The 22348-nt window shown below is 35.2% G+C and overlaps 1 protein-coding gene across 9 annotated transcripts in view; it reads left to right on the plus strand.

Moving 5' to 3' along the window:
• LOC150092705 (uncharacterized) overlaps positions 1–22348 on the plus strand; it is a 583346-nt gene that overhangs the window by 461121 nt on the left and 99877 nt on the right. For all 9 annotated transcript variants that reach the window (XM_090414335.1, XM_090414343.1, XM_090414339.1 and 6 more), the window contains one exon: positions 11223–11409. In XM_090414335.1, coding sequence (XP_090270461.1) covers positions 11223–11409 — 187 coding nt within the window. The remainder of the gene's footprint in view (positions 1–11222; positions 11410–22348) is intronic.

Raw genomic sequence — 22348 nt, forward strand, 5'->3', positions numbered from 1 at the left:
AAGGTTGAAGCATTGAATTTTTTTTTTTTTTTTTGCTAATACTTGGTCAAATATTTTGTCTTTATTGGGTAGAACGCAGTAAAACCACTTTCAATGTTGAACTGCTTTGTTTTAAGAAGGAGACTACAGTTTTAAGAGCAGTATATTCAGCGATGCGATCGCCAAACAAGTTTGCAGGCTGGAAATAAACTCGTGAAACAGTAATCAAATTCTCATTATTAATCAACTCTGTTTTTCTTGAGTCTTGTACAAAATATTAAGACAAGTACTATATAAACAAACGGTTCATGTTATATATTGATGATCACTTATTATGATAGCTATCAATATTTCTTTCATCAAGCTATCCAGTTATATCAAAAACGAAGCTTTATTTTTTTTTTTTTCATTTATTCTCCAGCTACCACAGTGCATATTTTGAACTTTAAAGTAAACTAGAGTACCTCATATCAACTTCAAAAACGGTGGTCTCACAGCCTTAGTTGTTGCGGCAGTAATTCCAAAAGAACCAGCTAACCAAACCTCCACTCTGACAAGTTGGAGACTCTTTAATATCCCTCCAAGAAGGAGTGAAAGATCCGATAGCAGACCCCACTTTGTAATACAAATAATATTCGGTAGTAGCAGTATAGCTTATCACGTCTTATACTCGTCTATTCAATGCAATGGAATTAAGAAAACGAATGACAGAACAAGATTAAGAATTTTATACTATCATAAATTGTTTAGTTTTTTTTTTAACTTATATTGTTCCTTCTATGTTTATTTATGGAGTTTACTACCACTAAAAATAAGAAGTAGTCGAAATGTCTAATAAAAGGTTATCCTTGCTTACTGTGCGATGCGTAGTAGCACTTTCAATTCTTATTATCTACAAGGCGCAGCTTCCTCGATAAACCCATTTTACCACGAGGTGAATTCTGCCTTTTGGTGATTACTTTTACTGAAACCAGTTATTACTAGCAATTAATACAGACAAACCTCGAGTCATTGAATAATTGTTCGTTGTTGAACTAGCGGTTATATTACAACCCTCGGACTTTATAATGGAGACCTACATCTGAGAAGTTATCAAGCGGTTTCGCTTTTTTTTTTTTTGATATATGAGGCGTGTCTGTTTGTTGTTAACCTAATTAGTAGTATATATTAGCCTTTTATTTAGGCTTTGTTCATTTATATCAGCCGTGGACTACTTAGCACCATTCAGCAAAAAACCCAAGGCCTTTGCTGGATGGAACGTCAAGGATAATTTGGTCACTTAGCAGGCAGATTTGGTAGATCGTATTTCTCATTGTTATTTAAGAAATAGGCCTTTTGTCTGTAATCAGAGGAATGTAGACATTTTCGCCATCTTACGTAAATAATATGAAAGTTTTTTTTATTTATTAAAAATACATTTGTTTATCTTCGTTCATTTGTTTCATCTTCTCGAAGCGGCAAAAACAGAATTGATTTGTTTCAAAGTTTGTGATATACCACTTTGAAATCTTGTCTTTCTCTTAATTCTTGTTAAGTTCAACATATAAGTTACGTTTCGGAATAGAGTGCAGATATAATACACCGTACTGCATACAGATGTGTGGGATTCAATGGGGTGCTCTTGTTTTCGGAGGAAAATCTTAATTATTAGAATTAAAAATCCCTGCAGTTTCCAAGACCATTTACGAGGGTGGTCTGAAAAGTTCTAGGCCTCGATCATAGATGGCAACATTATCGGCACGATTTTTTTTTTCTAAGTTGGTACATCTGTCCTAAGCATCCATGTGAAACTGCAAGTCATTCTATCAAGTAGTTTGTTTTATACAGCTGTCTGAAGCAAAAGTGTTGTCTGTATCCCTTGAAATGGATAAAATTGAGTATCGTGCGGTTATAAAATTCTTTGTAAAAGAAGGTTTAACGCCAAAAGAAATTCAGTCGAAGTTCATAAACGTTTATGGGAACGAACTCTTCTCCTTCATTTTTGACAATTAAGAACTGGGCTGCCGAGTTTAAACGTGGCCGTACCAGCCTTGAAGATGATCCACGTGAAGGACGTCCAAAAAGTGTAACAACACCAGAAATCATTGATCATGCGCACGATATGATATTGGATGACCGGCGAGTCAAAGTGCGTGAAATTGCTGAGACTGTAGGCATTTTAAAAGAACGTGTAGGATATATTTTGCATGAAGAATTGCAAATGAGCACAAGATGGGTGCCGCTTGCTCATAGCAAATCAAAAACGCACTCATATGAAAATCTCTAAGCAGTGCTTGGAACGTTTTTGCTGATTTTGTGCGTCAATTTATTACTATGGGTGTGACTTGGATTCACCATTACCCATCAGAATCCAAACAGCAGTCAAAACAGTGGACAGAAGCCGGTTGTTCAGCGCCAAAGAAGACAAAGTCGGTTCCATCAGCAGGAAAGGTCATGGCATCGGTGTTTTGGGATGCTAAAGGAATTTTGTTTATTAATTATCTTGAAAAGGTTAAACAATAACTGGGGAATATTATTCCGATCTCTTAACCAGACTAGATGAAAAATTCGTAAGAAAAGACCCGATTTGCAGAAGGAAAAAAAAATCATCTTTCACCAGGACAATGCACCTGCCCACAAAGGTGTTTTGGCAATGGCAAAATTAAGGGATCTGTACTATGAATTGTTGGAACATCCATCCTATTCCCCAGATTCGGCTCCCTCTGATTTCTGTCTCTTCCAAAAAATAAAACTCTTCCTCGCTGGTCAGCGTTTTTCTTCGAATCAAGAGGTGATTGCAGCTGTAGAGGGGTATTTTAGTGAGAACCATTACAGGAGCATCGCTGGAATAAATGTGTTAATCTTAAGGGAGATTATGTTGAAAAACAAAAATAATTTTGAAATTATAAATTCGTTTTTTCATTGTTAGGCCGAGAACTTTTCAGACCACCCTCGTAATTCTTGTTTAGTCGAAAAAAAGGTTTCTTCAACTCTCGTACTGTGACAGGAATAGTACTCAAGTCTTTAGTCTTAGAAAGACTTGAGTACATCCTCACTACACGACTCAGGCTATGGAGGCGCAAAATTTGAAAACAAATAACACAGCGGAATGATTATTACGTATTAATAGACCAAGACAGTTTCTAAAATTCTCTGGGTAGTCAAATTGGTGATGGTAATGATATCAGAATTTGAATGATATTCAAAGATTGCTCTATCAGAAATGTAATTTGATCTTCTAAAAGCAAAAGTTATCGATGTGATATTAAACATGTATAACGGAAATTATACTAAATTTGTCTTCTGAAAGAAGATAATATAATATCTGTTTGCTGGTTTAGTCACTGAAAACTTCAGTGATGGTCGGTATTAATCTGCTGTTAATGACGTTATCAAGAGTGCTTGTAGAATGAAACAGACGGGGCTGATACTAATATAACACTGCATCCATTTAATGACGAACGAAAAATTTAAACTGACTTTTAGACGATGACGCAAATTAATAAGTTAACTACTTGAGAATCTTTTATTTCTTCAATTACCGAGTCACTGCCAACTTCTAGCGATATATTTCTGAAGTAACCAGACAATGCATCAGTGATATAAAATTATTATCGCACAGAATCAAAAGATTCGCACAAAACCATCACCATAAGTTAAGTAAATTTTAATAGGCAGTTAAGTAAATTTCATTTGCTTCACTGCCTATTAATCAAAAACATGAAACAACGTAGGAATATCTATAATTACAGAATTCGACCATATTTTACATGAACTAAAAGCATGCGGTACTCTATATATAGTTTGGCCCAATTCTTCCCATTTCCAGTATCAGTGCAGAAAACCATTTGAAAGTAATTTAGCATCAAGCGAGGGGACTAGATTACTGATAGTTCCGCACTGTCTCGCGAATGTGTCCTTTAAGCGGACGTGACAGATACAATCACGAACACAATTAACAATATATTAAATGCACTCTTTCCAAGAACGATTAACAGAAGCACGGGTGTTAATTGTGCTCATATGCCAGATTTATATGGAATACATTACAGCACATTCCTTGGGCAAAAACATGTCCAGTGATAATCAATAATGAGTTGGTCCTTCAAAGCTGTCGCGATGTCCTTCAGAACCGTCCCCCATATTCTGTGAGTGGATGGTACTCGCTCTCCAACGAACAGGTCGCGGGTTCGAATCCCGCACGGATGTTTGTGATTGTCTTACCCCGTGTACTGCTGTAATCTTTGATATGGGGTAGTATGACCTTTGCTCTTCTTGCACAATTAAAACCATAAATCATCATCACCATATGCTGCGAAAATGATACAAATTTTCCAGACGAATACTTGATATTCTTCTAATAAGCAGAGTAAGGAAATGGATGAGCATCCCTGTGATCTGATGCGTATTCTAATACACTACTGTAGTATTAACTCGGACATATATGAAAAGCTACATTTCAATCCGAAGTAACGTTTAACAACAACGCTAGATGGTGGAAGTGTCCTATAGTATAACAGATCACGAACCTTACAGGATAAGATATCAAAGATTATATATATAATCTGGCAGTAGAATTTAGATACTCTGAGGTGTTAAAATGACCATCACGAGCGCTGCAATACATTGCCCTTTCCGGTCGAAAAAATTCCAAATGATTAATCTCGTAATATGGATAATATGCTGGGAAACCTCTTACTAGTACAGAAACGACATCTGTCCACTGACTGGAGGTGATCCCAGTTCAAATTCCATCTAGGACAAGCAGAATAATAAGAACGTTTTGAGTAAGCATGACTTAGCTAGTCTCATACACAGGTACTAGAGTTTTTCAGCCAGATATATCATTCGCTTCGATCCTCAGATTCCTCTGCATAATCTTAAATAATGAAGAGATACGAAGAATTCCACAGCTGTTTTCATCCGGGTCGGATTTTTGTAATGAAAATCCACCTATAAAAGGTTGGAACCCTATAGTATAGGTGCAATGTATGGATCAAGTGAAGTCCCAGTTTTGTGCGAATAAATTTGGAACTCTTGTAATGGAAACAGTTCTGGGCTGTGGTTTTTTTTTTTTTTTAATGAAAACTTTTTCGTGTTCTGCAACAGATAGTAGATAACACTCATCTGACAGACAATTCATCCAACCAACCATATCTAGCTGCTATCGTTATGGAAAAGTATAAATCGTCATTTACGAACAAGCATCTTTCTTGTATGTATCTGCTCCTTAATCTCTGTGACTCCAGGCGGATAGTTTTGAAAGAATTAGATTGTCTGTTGAGCTCTTCTATGATTGGCAATGTCAAGACCATTTCTGAACTGCAACTTTCGTAATTTCGGCTTTGGTGTAGGATTTCTTGCTATTGTTAGTTTTTCTTATAGCTTCCATTATTGAAGAACCTCTAGGTATGTAAATATATGAAGTTTTCGTAATGCGATTGCATAATTTTAGGATATTGGAAATGCAATAATTTTAGGATATTGACCCTAACTTCGCCATTGTTAATTGTTTTGCAAAATTAATCTAGCATATGTGAATAATTACACATAAGTTTACACATCACATTACCCGCTGGTGAAAAAGACTCAAACTTGTCCATGCTGGAAGAAGCAGGTGGAATTGGTCCACCTGTTTAGAACGGGCTGTTTCGATGAAAGTAGTACCAAATAATTAAGGCTATTAGCATCTCTGTATTATTGTCTGTCAATCACGTCTGTTTTCATCCTGCTTTGTGGGATAAAACTACCATCTAAAACTTACGATCTGCCTAAAATCAGCTAACTGATCGATGCCAAAAAAAAAAAAAAGGCTTGAAAATTATTTCTTTTATAACACACGAACGCAAGCACATACACCCAAAGCAATATACCGCGACCACCTGGACATGATGTAGGAATCTTGATGTTGGAATCGTCACGGGAGGATCAGAGAACGAGAGAAACGCTTTGATCCGAACACAAGACAGCAACCAGCATCAATCTCGTTCCAAAAAATAAAAAATCGCTTCTTACACATAACTGCTTTATAATCATTGATTATCTGTTGGTAGTAAGAGAGGTGTTAGACATCAAGGTGTCTTCTCTCTGACCTTCCTCCCGACGAGAGGTGGCCGAGCCCTAAAATATACGGGAGACAGATTTGAGTCGAATGCCTACTTGGAATGTAATAAACACAAAAAACATCATTGCAAAGCAACTAATGGCAGATATCAGTTGTTCGCTATATAGTAATAGTAACAGTATTTTATGACACATACACGCATATTATATATTTCATAAACTTAATTTTGGTAATGAGAGGATGATTTATCCTATGCTCCGACCTGCTATGTTTGTCAGTTGGTGTTGTTTCATATGAACTTTCTGAACACTCATTGTTCTACGTTGATTTGATATTGCTATTTTCTGATCAAATCTGTTGTATAATTCCAAATTCAGCTGTAAATTCAATGTGATAATATATTTAGGATTTATTTTCAAAATCTCTCTCTGAATATCTAGTGTTTTAAACTAATCGCGAGATTCAAAGTCTACACATTATTATTTTTTTTTTTTAAAAAAAAGACGATTTAATCCACGCTCACTCTATTCATATTTTATGACAAATAAATAATATGGAGAAGAAGAAGAAGAAAGAGAACAGATAAAAAGCATTAGGCAAAGAAAAGGGGAGGGAAAACTCCACGGAACTTGTAAAAAAAAAAAAAAATAGCTTTTAATTTAACAGAGACATGGTTTCTTATAATTTTTTATCTATTATTTTTTCGTCCCATTATAAATATTAAAATATTTATAATGAACTATTTAATACTTTAATAATTTTGATTTTTTTTGTTATTAAATAAAATAGTTCTCAATATTTTATGACATATTTAATTACATATATTTCTTCTATTTTCTTCTTTCGCTCCATCTTTTAATTTTTACTCACTTTAACGATTTATATTCCATTTTGGATTTTTTTTTTTTTACTTTCAGTTTACACTTATTTAATTAAACGTCGATTTTTATTTTATTACCAGAATTAAATAGAAAAAGTCGATGAATAAATCTAAAAAAAAAAAAAGTAAACGGAAATTTTACTTTTTTTGTGTAATTTCTGGGTTCTTTTTCTTTGTTTTTCTGATTTGTTTTGAGGATACTGAGGAGAATTTTATTTAATTAAATAACTATTTCATTTTATTTTGTGTTGTGATCTCAGCCACGAGAAGTTATTCAGTCTACAGTGCATGTGCCCTTCATGGGTGAATATTGAGAAGAAAGAAAAAATATTGTTAACATTAAATTTCCATTATTTTTTCTTCTTGATTTTTACTGCATACCTAAACAGTGCACGTTTTAGAAAATTTCCTCAGCTCTTCCGAAGAAAACAGTGGAGGAAGGAAACGAAGAAGAAGAAGAAATATTAGTTATCTTTGTTTCGTATTGAACTGAATGGGCAGTGAGCGATCATGTCACTTTTTCACAAGTTTACAGAAAGTGAGGAGAGTACAAACGAAAATTCTGACGAACAGTAATTATATAAAGTCTTTAGAAATTGCACGGAGCAGTATCAAAATGTATGACAAAGAAGGAAGCGAATTCACAAGAGGCAGATCATTAATCAGTTCTACTTAGTCAAAATTTTTAATGTTCTTAGGAATGCCATTTCCAAACGCAAGAACAATAACAATATTCTGCAGTTGGAACGGTGATTTCTACCAGGTTGATAGTTGTCCAGCGCTAAACAAGTTTCTTAGCTGCTGAGGAAGTGATGGCTACAAAGGACCGAAGATAAACAGGCAGATTCAACGATCAAGTTGCCTTAACACCGAATTAAAATAGCTTTAAACCTGATGAACAAAACAATATGTTCTCCAAAGAAGAAAAATCTCTTGTTTACAGACTGGGGATATTATCGAAATATTATTCGGTCGAAATGAATTATTTTGTCAGAAATACAACAATGGTTTCACTTGCATAGAATTTATACGATTATCAGATATCCACTGAAGAATTTAGATTTACAGTCAGCTGCAAAATGCATACAGAAATAAACTCGATAAAAGAATGATATCATTAGCTGCGAAGTTAGATTAACAAAATTCATCCGCCATCACAAGTAAGTGCGACCAGTGAGAAAGTTGTCAAACCTACAAAGGACTGAAGACAAACGGGCAGCTTCAAACAATAAAGTTACCTTAACACCGATCTGAAATTGCTTTAAGCCTAATGAACAAAATGGTCACTGAATCCAGTTGAAATGTCTATGAAGGCGGCTTCTTGAGTGAGATCACTCAAACTCCTTCACACCATTTATGTAAAAGTGGTTGACATAAATATAAGTTCTGTGTACAGAGGATGGAAGTAAATCAGAAATGCATAGTGATTAAAGAAGAAATAACATAAATAAACAAACGAAAATAAGAATTCTAAAAAAATAACAAGTGAGTGACTGAGAAAGTCATCAAAAAGAACCGTGTATTATTACTACGAAAGCAACATGAGAGAAAAAAATAAACGCTAAAAAATCAAGCATATAAAAAAGGAAAGTCAATGGCGAAGACAGAAATGAAGCGAACGAGTGAGACAGAATAGCTAGATAAACTTATCGGTATACTCCAACCCAAATTAAGATTCATCCACGTAGAACGAGTTGGCGTACATTTCCTCAAGACTCCAAAACACTGAATCCACAAGTTCTTGTTTCCTGTCATTCTATCGATAAGACACAGATCCTCTGTTTTCTACAGAGTCGTTTCGAAAGAGCCAACCAGAAAAAAAGAGAGGGGGAGAAAAACTGGAATCCGACACCGATAAAGTTTTTATTGCAGTCAGAGAAGAGGCACGAGTTAGTTTTTCAATATCCTGTCGCTGTGAACTGAAGAGCTATATTAAGCTTGTTAACTTACACCACTGTATTCACAGCAACTGTAAATATGGCCGTTGCTAAGGTCTCACAAGTTGAGACGAGCGTTTAAAAATTGAAGCAATGTAATGAAACAGAATTAATGGCAATTTAAATATTTGTTATAATTTCGCACCTAACGGATTAAATTATGAATACAATTTCATTCAACTTGCCAGAAATGTTCTTGAACTAACTCCATTCTTTGTGTTTTGACAAGTCTTTGAATGAACCTTGGAGGAAAATGAGGATCACCTCAGGATCAAGTTGTCGTCTGATGGCCTAATGACATTTTCTTTGCTTCATCCATTTCATGTGATGATGATGATGATTTGGCATGCATCATCAAGAGCTCAATATTGTTTTTATGAAAGTCTTCGAGTTAAGTCGCTGAGAGGTTTCGCGATCATTGTCGCAGTAAAAATTTTGCGCATTTCTTTTCTCATATTTGACTATATGATTTCTGCTTCAATATAAATTAAAAATATCGTGAACAAAATATGCTCGTTATTTTTACTCTGCTGGAATAGTAGAGCTGGGCTTCCTATTCTGCATTTGGTTGTTCTGACTTTAGAAATGAAGAAAACGTATGTCATATTGAGTCAGCAGAAGACGGCTGCATGGTTATCCAAGTAAGGTGATAACTTATTCTTTTTCTTTGAAAAAAAAATGAACGAGTTATCAAATATCCAATTAATATATTAATTGGATATATATTTGCACAAATGTATGTTATTGTGTATGGAAAAAGGGAACACACCCACGTATTCTTTGTGTATGTAAAGTATTATTACATCTGTGATGATGAATGTGATTGGATTGTTTTGTTGATTTACTATAGTTGTAGGCTCAATAAAGTTTATGTTTAGATAATATAAAAGTGGCAGTTTTTAAATATAGCGTTTATTCGTGCGGTGTGCATCTGTTATATGTTGGAGTAGAAAAAAATAATTAATTCAGCGCGATTTTAAACTTCTTTTGTGAATCACATCTATTTAAGTTAGCGCCAGGGGTGATCCCACACTTATCCACTCCTACGCCGCTCCAGTGGTTATCCTCCTCCACTTAAGAAGACTCTACACCTTTCTGAAACGATCAGCACACTCAAGTGAATTTATGACTTGCTTTAGCGAATTTCGTCATTTGTATTGATTTATTTTTATTTATTTATTTTTACAAGTTGATAGCATATTTGTAGATAATGGTAGAAAACTGGTGCGTCTAGTTGGCTAGCTGTATTTCGCTCTCCAACTGTTTATTGTGGATTTGAATCTCATAGTCATGGAATTTTATGAAAGTTTTAGGTAGTAGATGATATTCATCGTACTGTTAATTGCAGGTTTGAAGTGGCTTAAAAAGTTCCATGTTTAGTCCCCAAGCAGGAATACCAGGCTATCTAACTCTTAACCCACTTTTGGTATTAATGTATGATAGGTTTACAACTTTACATGAGTGGAAATGATTAAATAAATGCGAGTTTAAAAAATAGTTTTACCCCTTAGGAAAATCAGAGCAAGTGAACTCCTAAATATCATCGGATCCCACGAATCCCCTCCCCTCCTTAGGAAAATATCCTGCATACGTCACTACACTCTTCCTACGATGCATATGGGCTACTGAAACATGCCTAAAAAGATCAATATTTGACATCAGGTGGTATTTCAAGTAACAACACATCCAGTTGAAATCGCAGACTTCCGCAAATACTATATAATTAATAGGCAACATCTTTCTATAATCTCCCGTATAAAATGGAATATAATAAAAGAATATGTCATTGGCCATAAATACGATATTTTAAATCATTCTATATCATACAACCTTGTTGTAGAAATTACAGTATGTTATAAAAGATTGTGTTGCCAAAAACTAATCAGGTATCCAAACGTCACAGTTGCAACTTATATACAGTTCAATGTAGTAAAGAGGTGCGACTCGTATAATTTGATCAATTCTTTAATTTTGTCCTTTAAGAGACTCTATAGTACTTATTGTCATTCAGTTATTAGTTTATATTCGTCATGGATACTGTGATGTACTGGAACAGTGTTAGTTAAAATCATCTTCATCATGTCTGGCATTCAAACGAGTTAGTTTAGTTTAGCAATATATTTTAAAAGATGCATGGAAGTAAATGACCATCTTTACTATATTCAAGTTGCACTGTATCAGTATTGTTGGGGAATCTGATCTAATCAAACAAGTAAGTTACCTCGTATCTCTCAGGTGATCGATGAAAATATTCGTAAATCATAACATTTAAATATTTTGAACTCTTAAAACTAATATCTTCAAATCAGAGATTAAATTATTTTTCTAATAATCCCAGTTTTCCCCTATAATTCACGTATTTTTATTTACTTAACTGTTACAGTGAGGAAGCCATTCCACCAATCACAGTGCATGTCGAAAAGAACCGACCTATGGTGGTAGTCGACAGTGAAGCTCTTCGAGTGGCATTGTCTGGAGACAGCATTACAGAAAAGGAGAGAAGACTCACCGAAATGATCAATCAGCTACAACAATTAAAAGAACAGTTGCTCACTCAGCAACAGAATCAGGTTTGAATTTCCTATGCCATCTTTTATTATTTCTTATTTATTCTTTACTGATCCGAATATCATCTTTACTATTCATAAAATTGTCTAGTAATAATTAATCTAACACGTTTCTTCCTTCTGATAATTATTAATGCTATTGTTGTTTACCACTTGAGAAATAACCTTGATAAGTCGTTCAGAACTTGTTTAACACAACGTTAGGCAGGTGAACGCCATACAAATGACACTTGTTATAACTCATTCATTTGAAGAACGCGTTACACTATTTAATGGAGGAAATGTGTACTAAATAGATTTTTTGCTATGATAAATAATGCAAAAAAGAGAAGGAAACATAAAAAGTGGTGGAAGTAATGAATAGTTGAATTACAATTGAAGTTATGTTTCTAAACCAAATTAAATTTGTGTTTTGTGCCTCCGACATAACTAATGCGTACAAAAACTAAATGGAAAACATAGAAGTTGAGTTCCAAGTTTGCAATGACTGTAAGAAAGCAATGAGAAAATATTTTAACACCTGTTGTCTCGTTAGTGTACGAAGGATGCTGTGGCTCTGTTCCTGCCTTTAGCTTCACCTCTTCCACTTGTCCCCGTATTCATTTAACGCCTGAGACTCTATTTTGTACGATCTTCAAAAGTTGACGTCACTAGAGAAGGGAAATTTTTACGTGAGTCAGCAAACGTTCCTGTCTTTCATCAGACTTCACTTGAAAGTGCAGTCTGCCTTGGCCGAGAGCGGGTCTTTTAATGGTTCCTGTCCATCAGAGAACTAGAGATACTTTTTGGGAGCTCTCTAATGGATGTTGGGGATGAAGAGGGAAAACAATCAGTTGTTAGTGTATGCCAGTGAGCTATCAACAGCGGAGGTTCCCGGATGTTACTGGAGTGGGACTGTCAACTTGGGTGTAATTCATGAATCGTGTCTTTCTGTCAGTCACCAAATTCTTTCACTTCTCCACCAAACTCTTTGCTTAGTTTAGAAATCTACACATTGACGTCATTAATTATGTTTGCGTAGTCATAACAAAAGAAATAAACAAGCGAGAAAGAATAGGAAAGGAAACTGGCTAGTTCGTTTTTCTTACCGATTTGGCAATTAATCCACAATTATTTTTACTCTGCAGCGTTTAAGTCTCGAAATAATGGGCTTACCATGACAGTCAGGAAGGGAGCGTACTTAGCTGATCTAATGTCTGTTGCAACAATTTCTTGACGGCTAATAAAAAGAAGTTTGGCACATGTCCACCGATAACAACAGATATCAGCAATTAAATATCTATTCGAGAATGCCAATGTGAAAAGAGCCTAAGTACGTTGTGTGCAAACTTTCTTGTTCTATTAAGTGCTAATTTTAAAAATAAAGGAAAAATTAATGAGCAGACTTCCTTTTATAGAACTATTAATCTTATAAGTACTATAAAATATTTGTGATCTCTATAACACAAAGTATATTAATTTATACTAATAAACTCTGAAGCAGCTAAATTTTCAGCAAAATGGAGGTTGTTATACCGCCAAGCTATAAAGTCCAACTTGAAAATTATGTTTCATGACTAATAAAAGCTACTAAATTGCATCCAATAAACCCTCAAAATATACTACAGCTTAACATTACCCGCTTACAAGAGAATAAAAGCTTCTTTACCACCACATTCCCACTTTTGTAGCTTCGTCAAAGCTTGGTGGAAATGTTCATATAACAGCTGTTTTTCCTCCCCTTCTACTATTACTAACGTCACCCACCAATGTTGTTTTTTTTTTACAACAAATCAAAAATATTAATTAAATAAAAAATTACACATATTCGACCCTAACAAAATAATACAGAGGCCATGCTGATGTACATTAATCAATTTTTTTAATAAAATAATTTTTTTAAAACTTATATGATATACATTTCTCCTGCCACTAGTATATGACAGAATATTAATAATATGCAATATTAAATTCAAATTCTATCTTCATTTATACTGTGGAAACTAATATCTGTGGGCTATTAAAAGTATTATGAGCCTTCGTTAGCTCAGTCGATTTCAACGATTCCCTTTGGCCTGAAAGATCTGGGTTCGAATCCCGTCTAGGACGCGAAAAACCTTTATCAGGTCTTTTCAGTTGAAAGTGAATTATCCATTACCAACGGAAGCTGAAGTTTTTCAATACGCAATCTGACAAACCTGCCAGGAAAACACGCGATTTACATGCAGAGCATACTTTTTAGGCATAGAGCATCTTATCCTAGAATTATGGTTACAAAATCCAAGGATACTCGGAAGATTGTGGGCGCTTAAAGGCCTTTTAGAATCACTAATGATGATGATAAGGATTGACTAGTTATCAGTCGCATTCATTACTTGCCATCTGCGTATTTTCAGGTGTGTGTGTGTGCGCGCGCGCTTCAGAACGAATTATAGATTATAAATAAATATAGATTTTATTTATTGCATTATGAATTATTTAAATATAAATGATGAAAATACACATTTTTGTCCATGATAAAGCGAAATCATCAAAATATCTTATTTATTCATCAAATTAAAGGTTTCCACACGACCCTGTACTACACGTTAGAATGGTAATGTAGTGGAATAGTAACGTTAACTTCAACCCTGTACAACGTTCTAGTAAAAGGATATTACCACACTGGACGTCTCTGTATACTTTCATAAAGTAGTTATACATTATACAAAACTTGTTACTTTCATTATTGTTGGATGTTTGTCCCATGTAATGAAACAATACTAGATTATCTACACTTATAAAGCGAATTTAGTTACCTTTTCTAGTTATTTATCCTGCTGATTATAGAGAAATCAGAATGATCAATAACAAATTCGGCTGCTTAAAAGGAAAGGAACAATAATTTATCGATCTGCATAATAAAACGCTTAGAAAAAAGAGCAGGAAAATGGATTTTCTACAGACTATGTGAAGGAAAAGAAAAGTATATTTATAAGACGAAAACTCTGACCAAAGTATTGAAAAGAAATGGATAGGATGAATAATGCAAGTAAAACTAATAGAAAAGTCAAACAAAAAATAAATAAAAACAGTATGGAAACAAATACGCTAAGGCTAAAAATTCTATTGTTCTTCTTGCTTGTCGAATCCTAACCGCTATGGCTTAGGCGACTTTCTCTCTCTGTCACATTAGCAGAGATCACAGCAAATACGCGCAGGTACGGTAAATAATTCATAAGGTACCGTTGCTTTGAGCAACCACTGCCAATAGTTGTAGCCAATACTTCACTTAGTCGTCAGATCTCGAACTAAGAACTCGAAAAAGAGCGATAATTTCTAGCTATATTAAGAGAAGAAAACTTCCTGGAAAAAAAAAAAACACTAAACGATGCCAACATACAGAACGGAAAGGTATTGAGTAAGTCTAACCTGATTAGGAAACAAACTAACCATTATGATATCTGCTTCTGAAACGAGCCGAACGAATGACAAGAAAACAGTCTGAGCGCATGAAAACTCTGCAAACCTCGTCCCCATTCGCCCCTATTTACACCCCCGCCACTTCCGACGACTGTCATTTTTTTTTTTTTTTTTTAAATACTGAGACGCCACGTGAATGTCACCGCTTGGAGTACGTGACACACTCCATTCCATTCATGATCCCCCCCTTCTTCTCCCCCCTACGCGCTGTCATTCCATGCGAGGAACCGTATACTAAACATGTGTCACTCTGTGTTTCCTAGGTTTCCACACGACCCTGTACTACACGTTAGAATGGTAATGTAGTGGAATAGTAACGTTAACTTCAACCCTGTACAACGTTCTAGTAAAAGGATATTACCACACTGGACGTCTCTGTATACTTTCATAAAGTAGTTAGGAAGCTGAAGATGGCTCTCGCCGTTAAGATCGGACGTGAAAATTGTGCTCGGATCACTCCTTGTAATGATTTACATCCATCCACTATTAATTTTAATCCTGTCGTTAACCAACGTGTGCATTTAAAACGATTTCCTCCAGATTTCAATGAAGTATTTTAGTCATAAAAAGATATTTCTATTTATTGGTTATTTAACGGGGAAGCTTTGTCTTTGGGATAATTTGAGATAAAGTTATTTACCTGGTATTTTTAAAAATACCAGGTAAATAACTGCCAAATTGCGACCATAAACATCAGAGGCAGACGTCCATTTAATAGACATATTTCTAACGCTCGATTTTCATTAAAGGAGTTTGTATTCTTGTAATTTATTTCTTTCCTTTGGATGCCATCGGCCGCTAACATATTAATTTGTACAAACATCAGTAGTGTTATTAACATGATTTTATTCGTATCACTTAAGTTAGTATAAATTGTTCACTAAGCTGTTTATTTCCGGTTAAGTAAAATAACATTTTATTGTCATAAGATCACGGATAATTCTAATTGAACTAAGCGTATCCGACAATATATTAGAACTCATTTTATTATGTATTTCCTTAAATATAGTGAAATATACTGTAGATTTGAATACCAGCTTGGGCTTCGATGTTTGTGACAGTCTTTAGGTGATAAATGATTTTCTTCGTCAGATATGAGACCATCACCCTGCTTACTGGAGGCCTGAAGTGACTTAAATGTTCGTGTTTAGTTTTTAAGACAAGATTTTCGAATTATCCAGCCCTTAGCCCACTTAAGGTACTATAGGTTTACAACCTTTCTGAGACGGGATTCACATTAAAAAAAAAAAAAAAAAGTGGCGTACTTTAAGTTTTTGAGATATGAGTTCGACGATATAGGTCTCTTAATTGAGAAAGAAATTTTCGCACTGAAAATAAATCCGCTTCACAAACAAATTTTATTTACTGACTCGATAATCAATACATAGATGTATTCCCTTAGATTACTATATCTTAGAGATCGTAATCTCTCTATATTCGATAGCTATTTATGGAAGAAAATTCACTGAAAACCTCGACGTAGGTTGACTCTTCTACTTTACACCGCAGTTCAAGGTCATATAAAAAAAAAAGATGGATTAAACGAATCCATTATAAACGAGTAATATGGGAACAGGAAGCTGAAATTGTATAATGCGGAAAGCAAGTTTAAAAGAGGAACTTTACTAAATGCCATTTTGAAAACAACCTTCGTGATATACAAAGACAAACAAGAGACCAAAAATATAAGTAGAAAGTCTACTACAGTGAAAGTGGGGAGGGGGGTGACAGTGATCAAGCTGGAACACGGAAATCCTTGGCATCACTGTTCACTCAAATGTCAAACTGAACGAACCCAACAGCGGGCAAAAAGGAACAGTGCTTTGAGTTAGCAGGAGAAGGTGGGGGGGAAAAACAATCTTGAAGGTAGAGGGGGATGTCGTAAAGCACAACATTCTATCGCCATGACTGTCAGGGTTTCCTCCTGCTCACATGTGCTTGTTTGTCTTGATGAAGCTATCGTGAGAGACAAAATGTCAGAAGCTGGCCTCTTCTATGGGGGGGGGGGGGAGAAGAACCATAGTTCCCACCTCCATCTTACAAAACTCTCCAAAAAGTTAAAAAGAAAAAAAAACTCGGAATTTCTTTTTTTTTTTTTTTTAATCTCCCCTTTCTCCTTCCATCCCCTCATCTCCGTCAAACAAGGGTTGCCAGAGGGAAGAGTGGTGAGGAGATGGCTATCTTTGGCAAGGCGGGCAGTAAATGTGTGTCAGTTGTATAGGGAGGCTGTAACAAGCTCGCTGCCATCATCTAATAACTCATCATCTTTCTTCTATTTTCGTCTTTCGAAATGAGGGAGATAAAAAAAAAAAAACTCTTTAAAATCGAAATAAGACAGACATTCACTTTCTAATGCAGCCGAAGAAATACGCCAAACCACTCTAAACGACAGTACCGTAGCGGTACTCCGCTACGAACGCGTTTCTTAGCACGATGTCGTCTCCTGTTTCACTTCGCCTTGTCATCACGTGAAAGAATTTGGAAAACTCGGGACTTCCTTCCTAATTTTTTTTTTATTTTTTATTGTTTTCTTTTATCGCAGGAAGTGTTTCAAATGAAGTTTACCAGTATACCATCTCCTCAGGAGGGTCGTTCTGGAAGTACAAGAAATACTTGATGGACAAATAATTCGAAGTTCCCTTTTTCCCGTAATGCCACAGGAGGATAATTAACATCACTCAGTAACTAAATTAGCTTCAGGCAACCATATTTCATAGTTATGCAAGTACCTTCAGACAGGGGAAAAAAAAGAGATTGTTAAGTTCTGTGAGTGCTTGTGTCGCCCTCGAAACTAAATAATTCTTTAAACTCAAATCAAAAGAAGTGATGTTTTACGAGACCTCATTATAAAGATAGTTCTCTATGTCAAGATTCCTTGACATAGAGAACTATCTTTTTAAGACGGCATAGCAGATTTAGGTTAAATACTAAGGAACGAGAATTCCAGTGGGATATGCAGGGTTATTTTAAAACAAATAAAAATTGGGAACTGGAAATTTGAAGATATACAGTTTGTATTTTACTAGACAACAAAGATTTGTCATATTTTAATAAATATTTTTTTTTAAATACAAATAATGTTTTCCTTTTTCTGCTTTTTTCTTTATGTTTCTATTTTATTTCTTATTATTTTATTTCTTTTTTCTTTATTTTTTTAAAACAATGTTTCGGATCATTACATGATTCGCCTTTCCGTATTTATTTTTACAAAGAATATATTTTGTTTAAAATGTATTTATATATTGTTTTATTTCTTATTACAAAATAAATGCGAGAAAAACAATTATAACAGTGAACTACGTATTGTTTTTTTTTTTTTTTTTTTTTTTTAATACCATCCACACATGGTATTTTCCAGTACAGTCATGTTACATTCTAGGCAGCTCTGATGTGGGTACTGTTTTCGTGTAACTTTTAAGTTATTTTTAAACTACCAGAAACCACGGCTACGACTTGTAGTCTGCTTAAGATTTTATGATTTTTTGACTTTCTTGTTTGTGGTTCTCCCCCCAAAATGCAGCTTTCCTTTTGTATGCTTGGAGTATTATTTTAATGTCTTTTTAACGGCTAAATTTCCCATCCGTTTCCGAACAAATAACATTGTGATTAAAACTTTTCGAAACAAGCAGAAGTTTAAAAAAAAATAATAAAAAAGTCCGAAGTTTGTGTCCTCAATATTTAACCATTTGCATAATGTAGTCCTTTTAAATGTCTCAGATACACGAAGCTTTCTTAGTGCGGAAGCTTGGAGTCTCTGTCAACTATCGGTATGGTTTGGGAGAAAAGATCTCATTAAAGCGTAGTCATGCGCAGTTCCTTGCACGAGTCAGTCACGATTGTCACTAATGTGAGTTTTGTGAGCGAGTTTGACACCATGCATGCGCGCCCCAACTCCCTTACGAGTGATTTGTGCGGCTCTCTGTAATTGGACGTGTAGTAGAGACAGCGCATGCGTCAACTGTAGGGTTTTACCTTCTAACAAAATGCAGGGTTTATGAAATATTCCTCATCTCTTCCACCGTCTACCGAATGTCAATATGTAATATTGAATGGGTGGGACAGGAAGTGAGATGACATATGACCAAGGTGATGCGGTAGTTGACCGATAGGATGATACTATACTTTCCGACAGCCGTGATTTCTTGCATCCGTGCTCTTTAATTGTGTTACCGCTGCATGTGTCACGTTCCTGTGGCTCGTAGCTTAGGGAATGAGAGGGTTGCGGTAATGCACGCTTCGCATCGCAATGTCAGTCTGATGCAGCACTTGCATCTGTGTCATCTACTGCCAGTTGTCGGAATTTTGCTAACGTTGGTGTGTGTTTCCGACACATACATCTATAACATATACTTTATGTGCACATGAATCTTCATATATCCTTAAGTTCGTCACATCGGCAGACAAAATGTGGTTTATTTATCCCAGAACAGTTTTGTATCCAGTATACACACACACAGTTGACTCTTTGTTTTGTTCACTCTAAATAAAGTCTATAATTTGTCTTACGTTTACGTAGATTGCTAGCAAGGATGTCCCGACATTTGTCCATTGCGTGGAAGCACCTGGTTTGAATCCCGTCAATACAAGAAGAACAAACCTTTATATAGGAATTTTCAACTGGAGGTGACTTAGTCTCATGCGGGGGTGAAAACTTTTCCCCCTCCCAATAATTCGGAGGGGGAAAAGTTTACACTTGCAAGAAAGCAAAGCATTAAATTGCTGTAAATCCCCTAATCTCAGGACTAAACTATTCACCTGCATGAAAACACTCCATTAATCTTAAGCATTGAACTTCTTTATATAAGAGAAAACGTCCTATAATTAAGATTACAGTTTTACCTTTCAGTTTCAAAACAAACCAAATTAAAATAAAATAAGCAACCCACTATAAATGGGAATCAGAAATAAATGAGCTGAAAATAACTGAATTAATTTTATTCATATAAGTTCAATGTAGACGGTTTCTACAGCAATGTTGCAAATATATTCAAGAAAGATAAAGCTACTTTTAGCACCTAATTATCTTTATACCTATGAAGCCAGATATTTAAATGAATTATAATTATCAATTTCTGGAATACATTTTTGTGCGTAAATTGTATGTATTCTCCTGGTCGATTTGTGAGAGCTTAAAAAAAAAAAAAAAAAAAAAAAAAAAAAAAAAAAAAAACTACCACCTCTTTTATGAGCGGCTAACTCATTTTCAGTCAATAAAAGTTCTTCGCGTCATAGACGGGATTTGAATCCGGGTGTTTCAACCGAAGAGCTTCGTCGAAACCGACTAACTAAGCTTCGGAGGCGCTTGCATCTTAAAAACCTTAAGAAATTATTAAAAAAATCATATGTTTAAAAATATCTTCATCTGCTCATTAGAGAAAAGAAATGTTACATTTGTAGTGGGGTCGAAGAATCATGGAAACAACGTCATTTCCTAGAGTAGTTGTTACATATGAAGGGATGGGGGTTTCATGTGTTTGATACATGCACGCAGGAACTAGTGGGAATGAATAACGTAACGTGATCTTTGATATTTTGTATTTTTTTTCTGTGAACATTGAAGAAGACTGGCTTGAGGGGAGATGAACGTAACTATTTCTTTCCCGAAAGGAATCTCAGAAAAGAAACATCCTTATCTTCCATCCCAAACAGGCGCCTCTGCTTGCAGGGCAGTGTTGACTGAGTAGTTTGATACATTGATACAGTTAGCCAGTACGTGTTCAGTCTCGATATCACACACGTACACACACAGGAAACAGCTCTGATCTCTATAGCTTAATTTAAAGTAGTTGGATGAAATCGCCTCTAGCTAAAACTACAGGTCTATTTACATTTATTTGTTTGCTTTTCTTTTTGTGTTCGGCTCTCTCTCTCCACTATTAAAGAAAATCCATCCTTAAGCTCCTAAAGATATATACAGCATGTAATTTTTAGCTACTTTTTCATCTTATCCAGATCATCCCTTTTCTGTCAATCAAGTAGTTCGGTAATCTATACGGTGGCGCCATCTTTATTGCCGACATGTTGATTTTTTTAGGAGTAGTCATCTGTAGGATCAAGGTCATAATGAACAAAGCTGTGCAGCTGCTCTGTTTAGTAACGGAGGCTTGAGAAAACAAAAACCTTACTTGACAGTACGGTGTGGGCGGCGGAGAGAGAAAGAGAGAGAAACGGTGCACTTCAGATTTGCTCATTAATCTTGAGTTCTCGTTGGTTCAGCGGTATTTCTCTGTAAACGAAGAGAAATGCATAACAGCCCACTCGAAAGAGAAAAAGAAAGACGTAATAAGAGGTGATATCCACAACTGATATCAATGACCAAAAAGAAAACAAAAATTAGAATATGGTAGTCAGCGTATCTCTTTGCAAATATTCTGAAGGGAGAAAAAAACGAATAAAAGAACTTGCAGTTGTCGAGGTCGCTCTGTTCACTCAATCGAGGTCAGTTAAGTTAATGATTAATTTGGAAAAGGGAGAAAGGCTGATAGTAACACTGACAGGAGAGAGAGAGAGAGAGAGAGAGAGAGAGAGAGAGAGATGGAATAAAATAGAAAAGATGGATAATTTATGATATGTAGACAGATAGTTCATAAAATCGTTCAGTTATTGATGCAACCATTCCTTATCCACAGTAAAGTACTTCTTAAGTACAGTGGAATCAGCTAAAACTGCTGCTAGGTAGCAGTTGAAAAGCCTGTTGGATAAATAGTATGCAGACCAGGATGGTGCATTACTGATATTTTGTTTCATCAATGATGCCATGATAGATGGATAGACGTGGCACGTGGCTCCATCAAACATTATGTGTATTAGACGAATGGTTCGAAAGTATATAAAATAGGGATATAAAACCCAGGCAACTTTTTTGTGAATTTTAAAGTTTTTACAGGTTACGCGATTTTTTTTAAAGTCTTTAAGATTATTAATAGTAAGAGTACGTTACACATTGAAGACATAAGTGCTACCACGATATTAACTGAAATAATGAAAGTGTTTGAGTATTAGAAGACATATTTGTCAACTAGTATTAGTATTTTGCGATTCCCATATCCCTGATGGAAGCATCTGAACTGAAAAGCTGCAGGTGAGGACCATCTTACTGAAATAACACACCATGTTACAATATGCTTAACTCTCTGAAATATTTGTCTGTAATGGTAGATTACATTCTTAAAAGGTCATCAAAGCAATCCTTGGGACTGGTTTAATCCTTGGGATGCTGAAAACAACAGAAAAAAAGGATCTATGACATAAATCTGCCCTTCAGCAAACAACCTTAGTGTGGAAGTGAAATTTCTTCAGATGTGGAGACAGAGTGTTTCGAAGTCATGTTCTGAAGTTTGGTGTTCAGTACACAATAAGAAAACTCAAGTTTTACAAGGCTGATACGCTGGAATGACAGAAAATATCCATGTTAGAAATTCTAAAACTGTCGCCAACTCTACAGTGTCAGTGTCCATTTTCTTTTGTTCATCTGTCAACAGTTTTGCTATTTATCGTCCTG

The sequence above is a fragment of the Typopeltis vanoorti genome, chromosome 25 (assembly GCF_054136105.1).
Source record: "Typopeltis vanoorti isolate ZY-2024b chromosome 25, IOZ_Tvanoo_1.0, whole genome shotgun sequence".
NCBI classification, from domain to species: domain Eukaryota; kingdom Metazoa; phylum Arthropoda; class Arachnida; order Uropygi; family Thelyphonidae; genus Typopeltis; species Typopeltis vanoorti.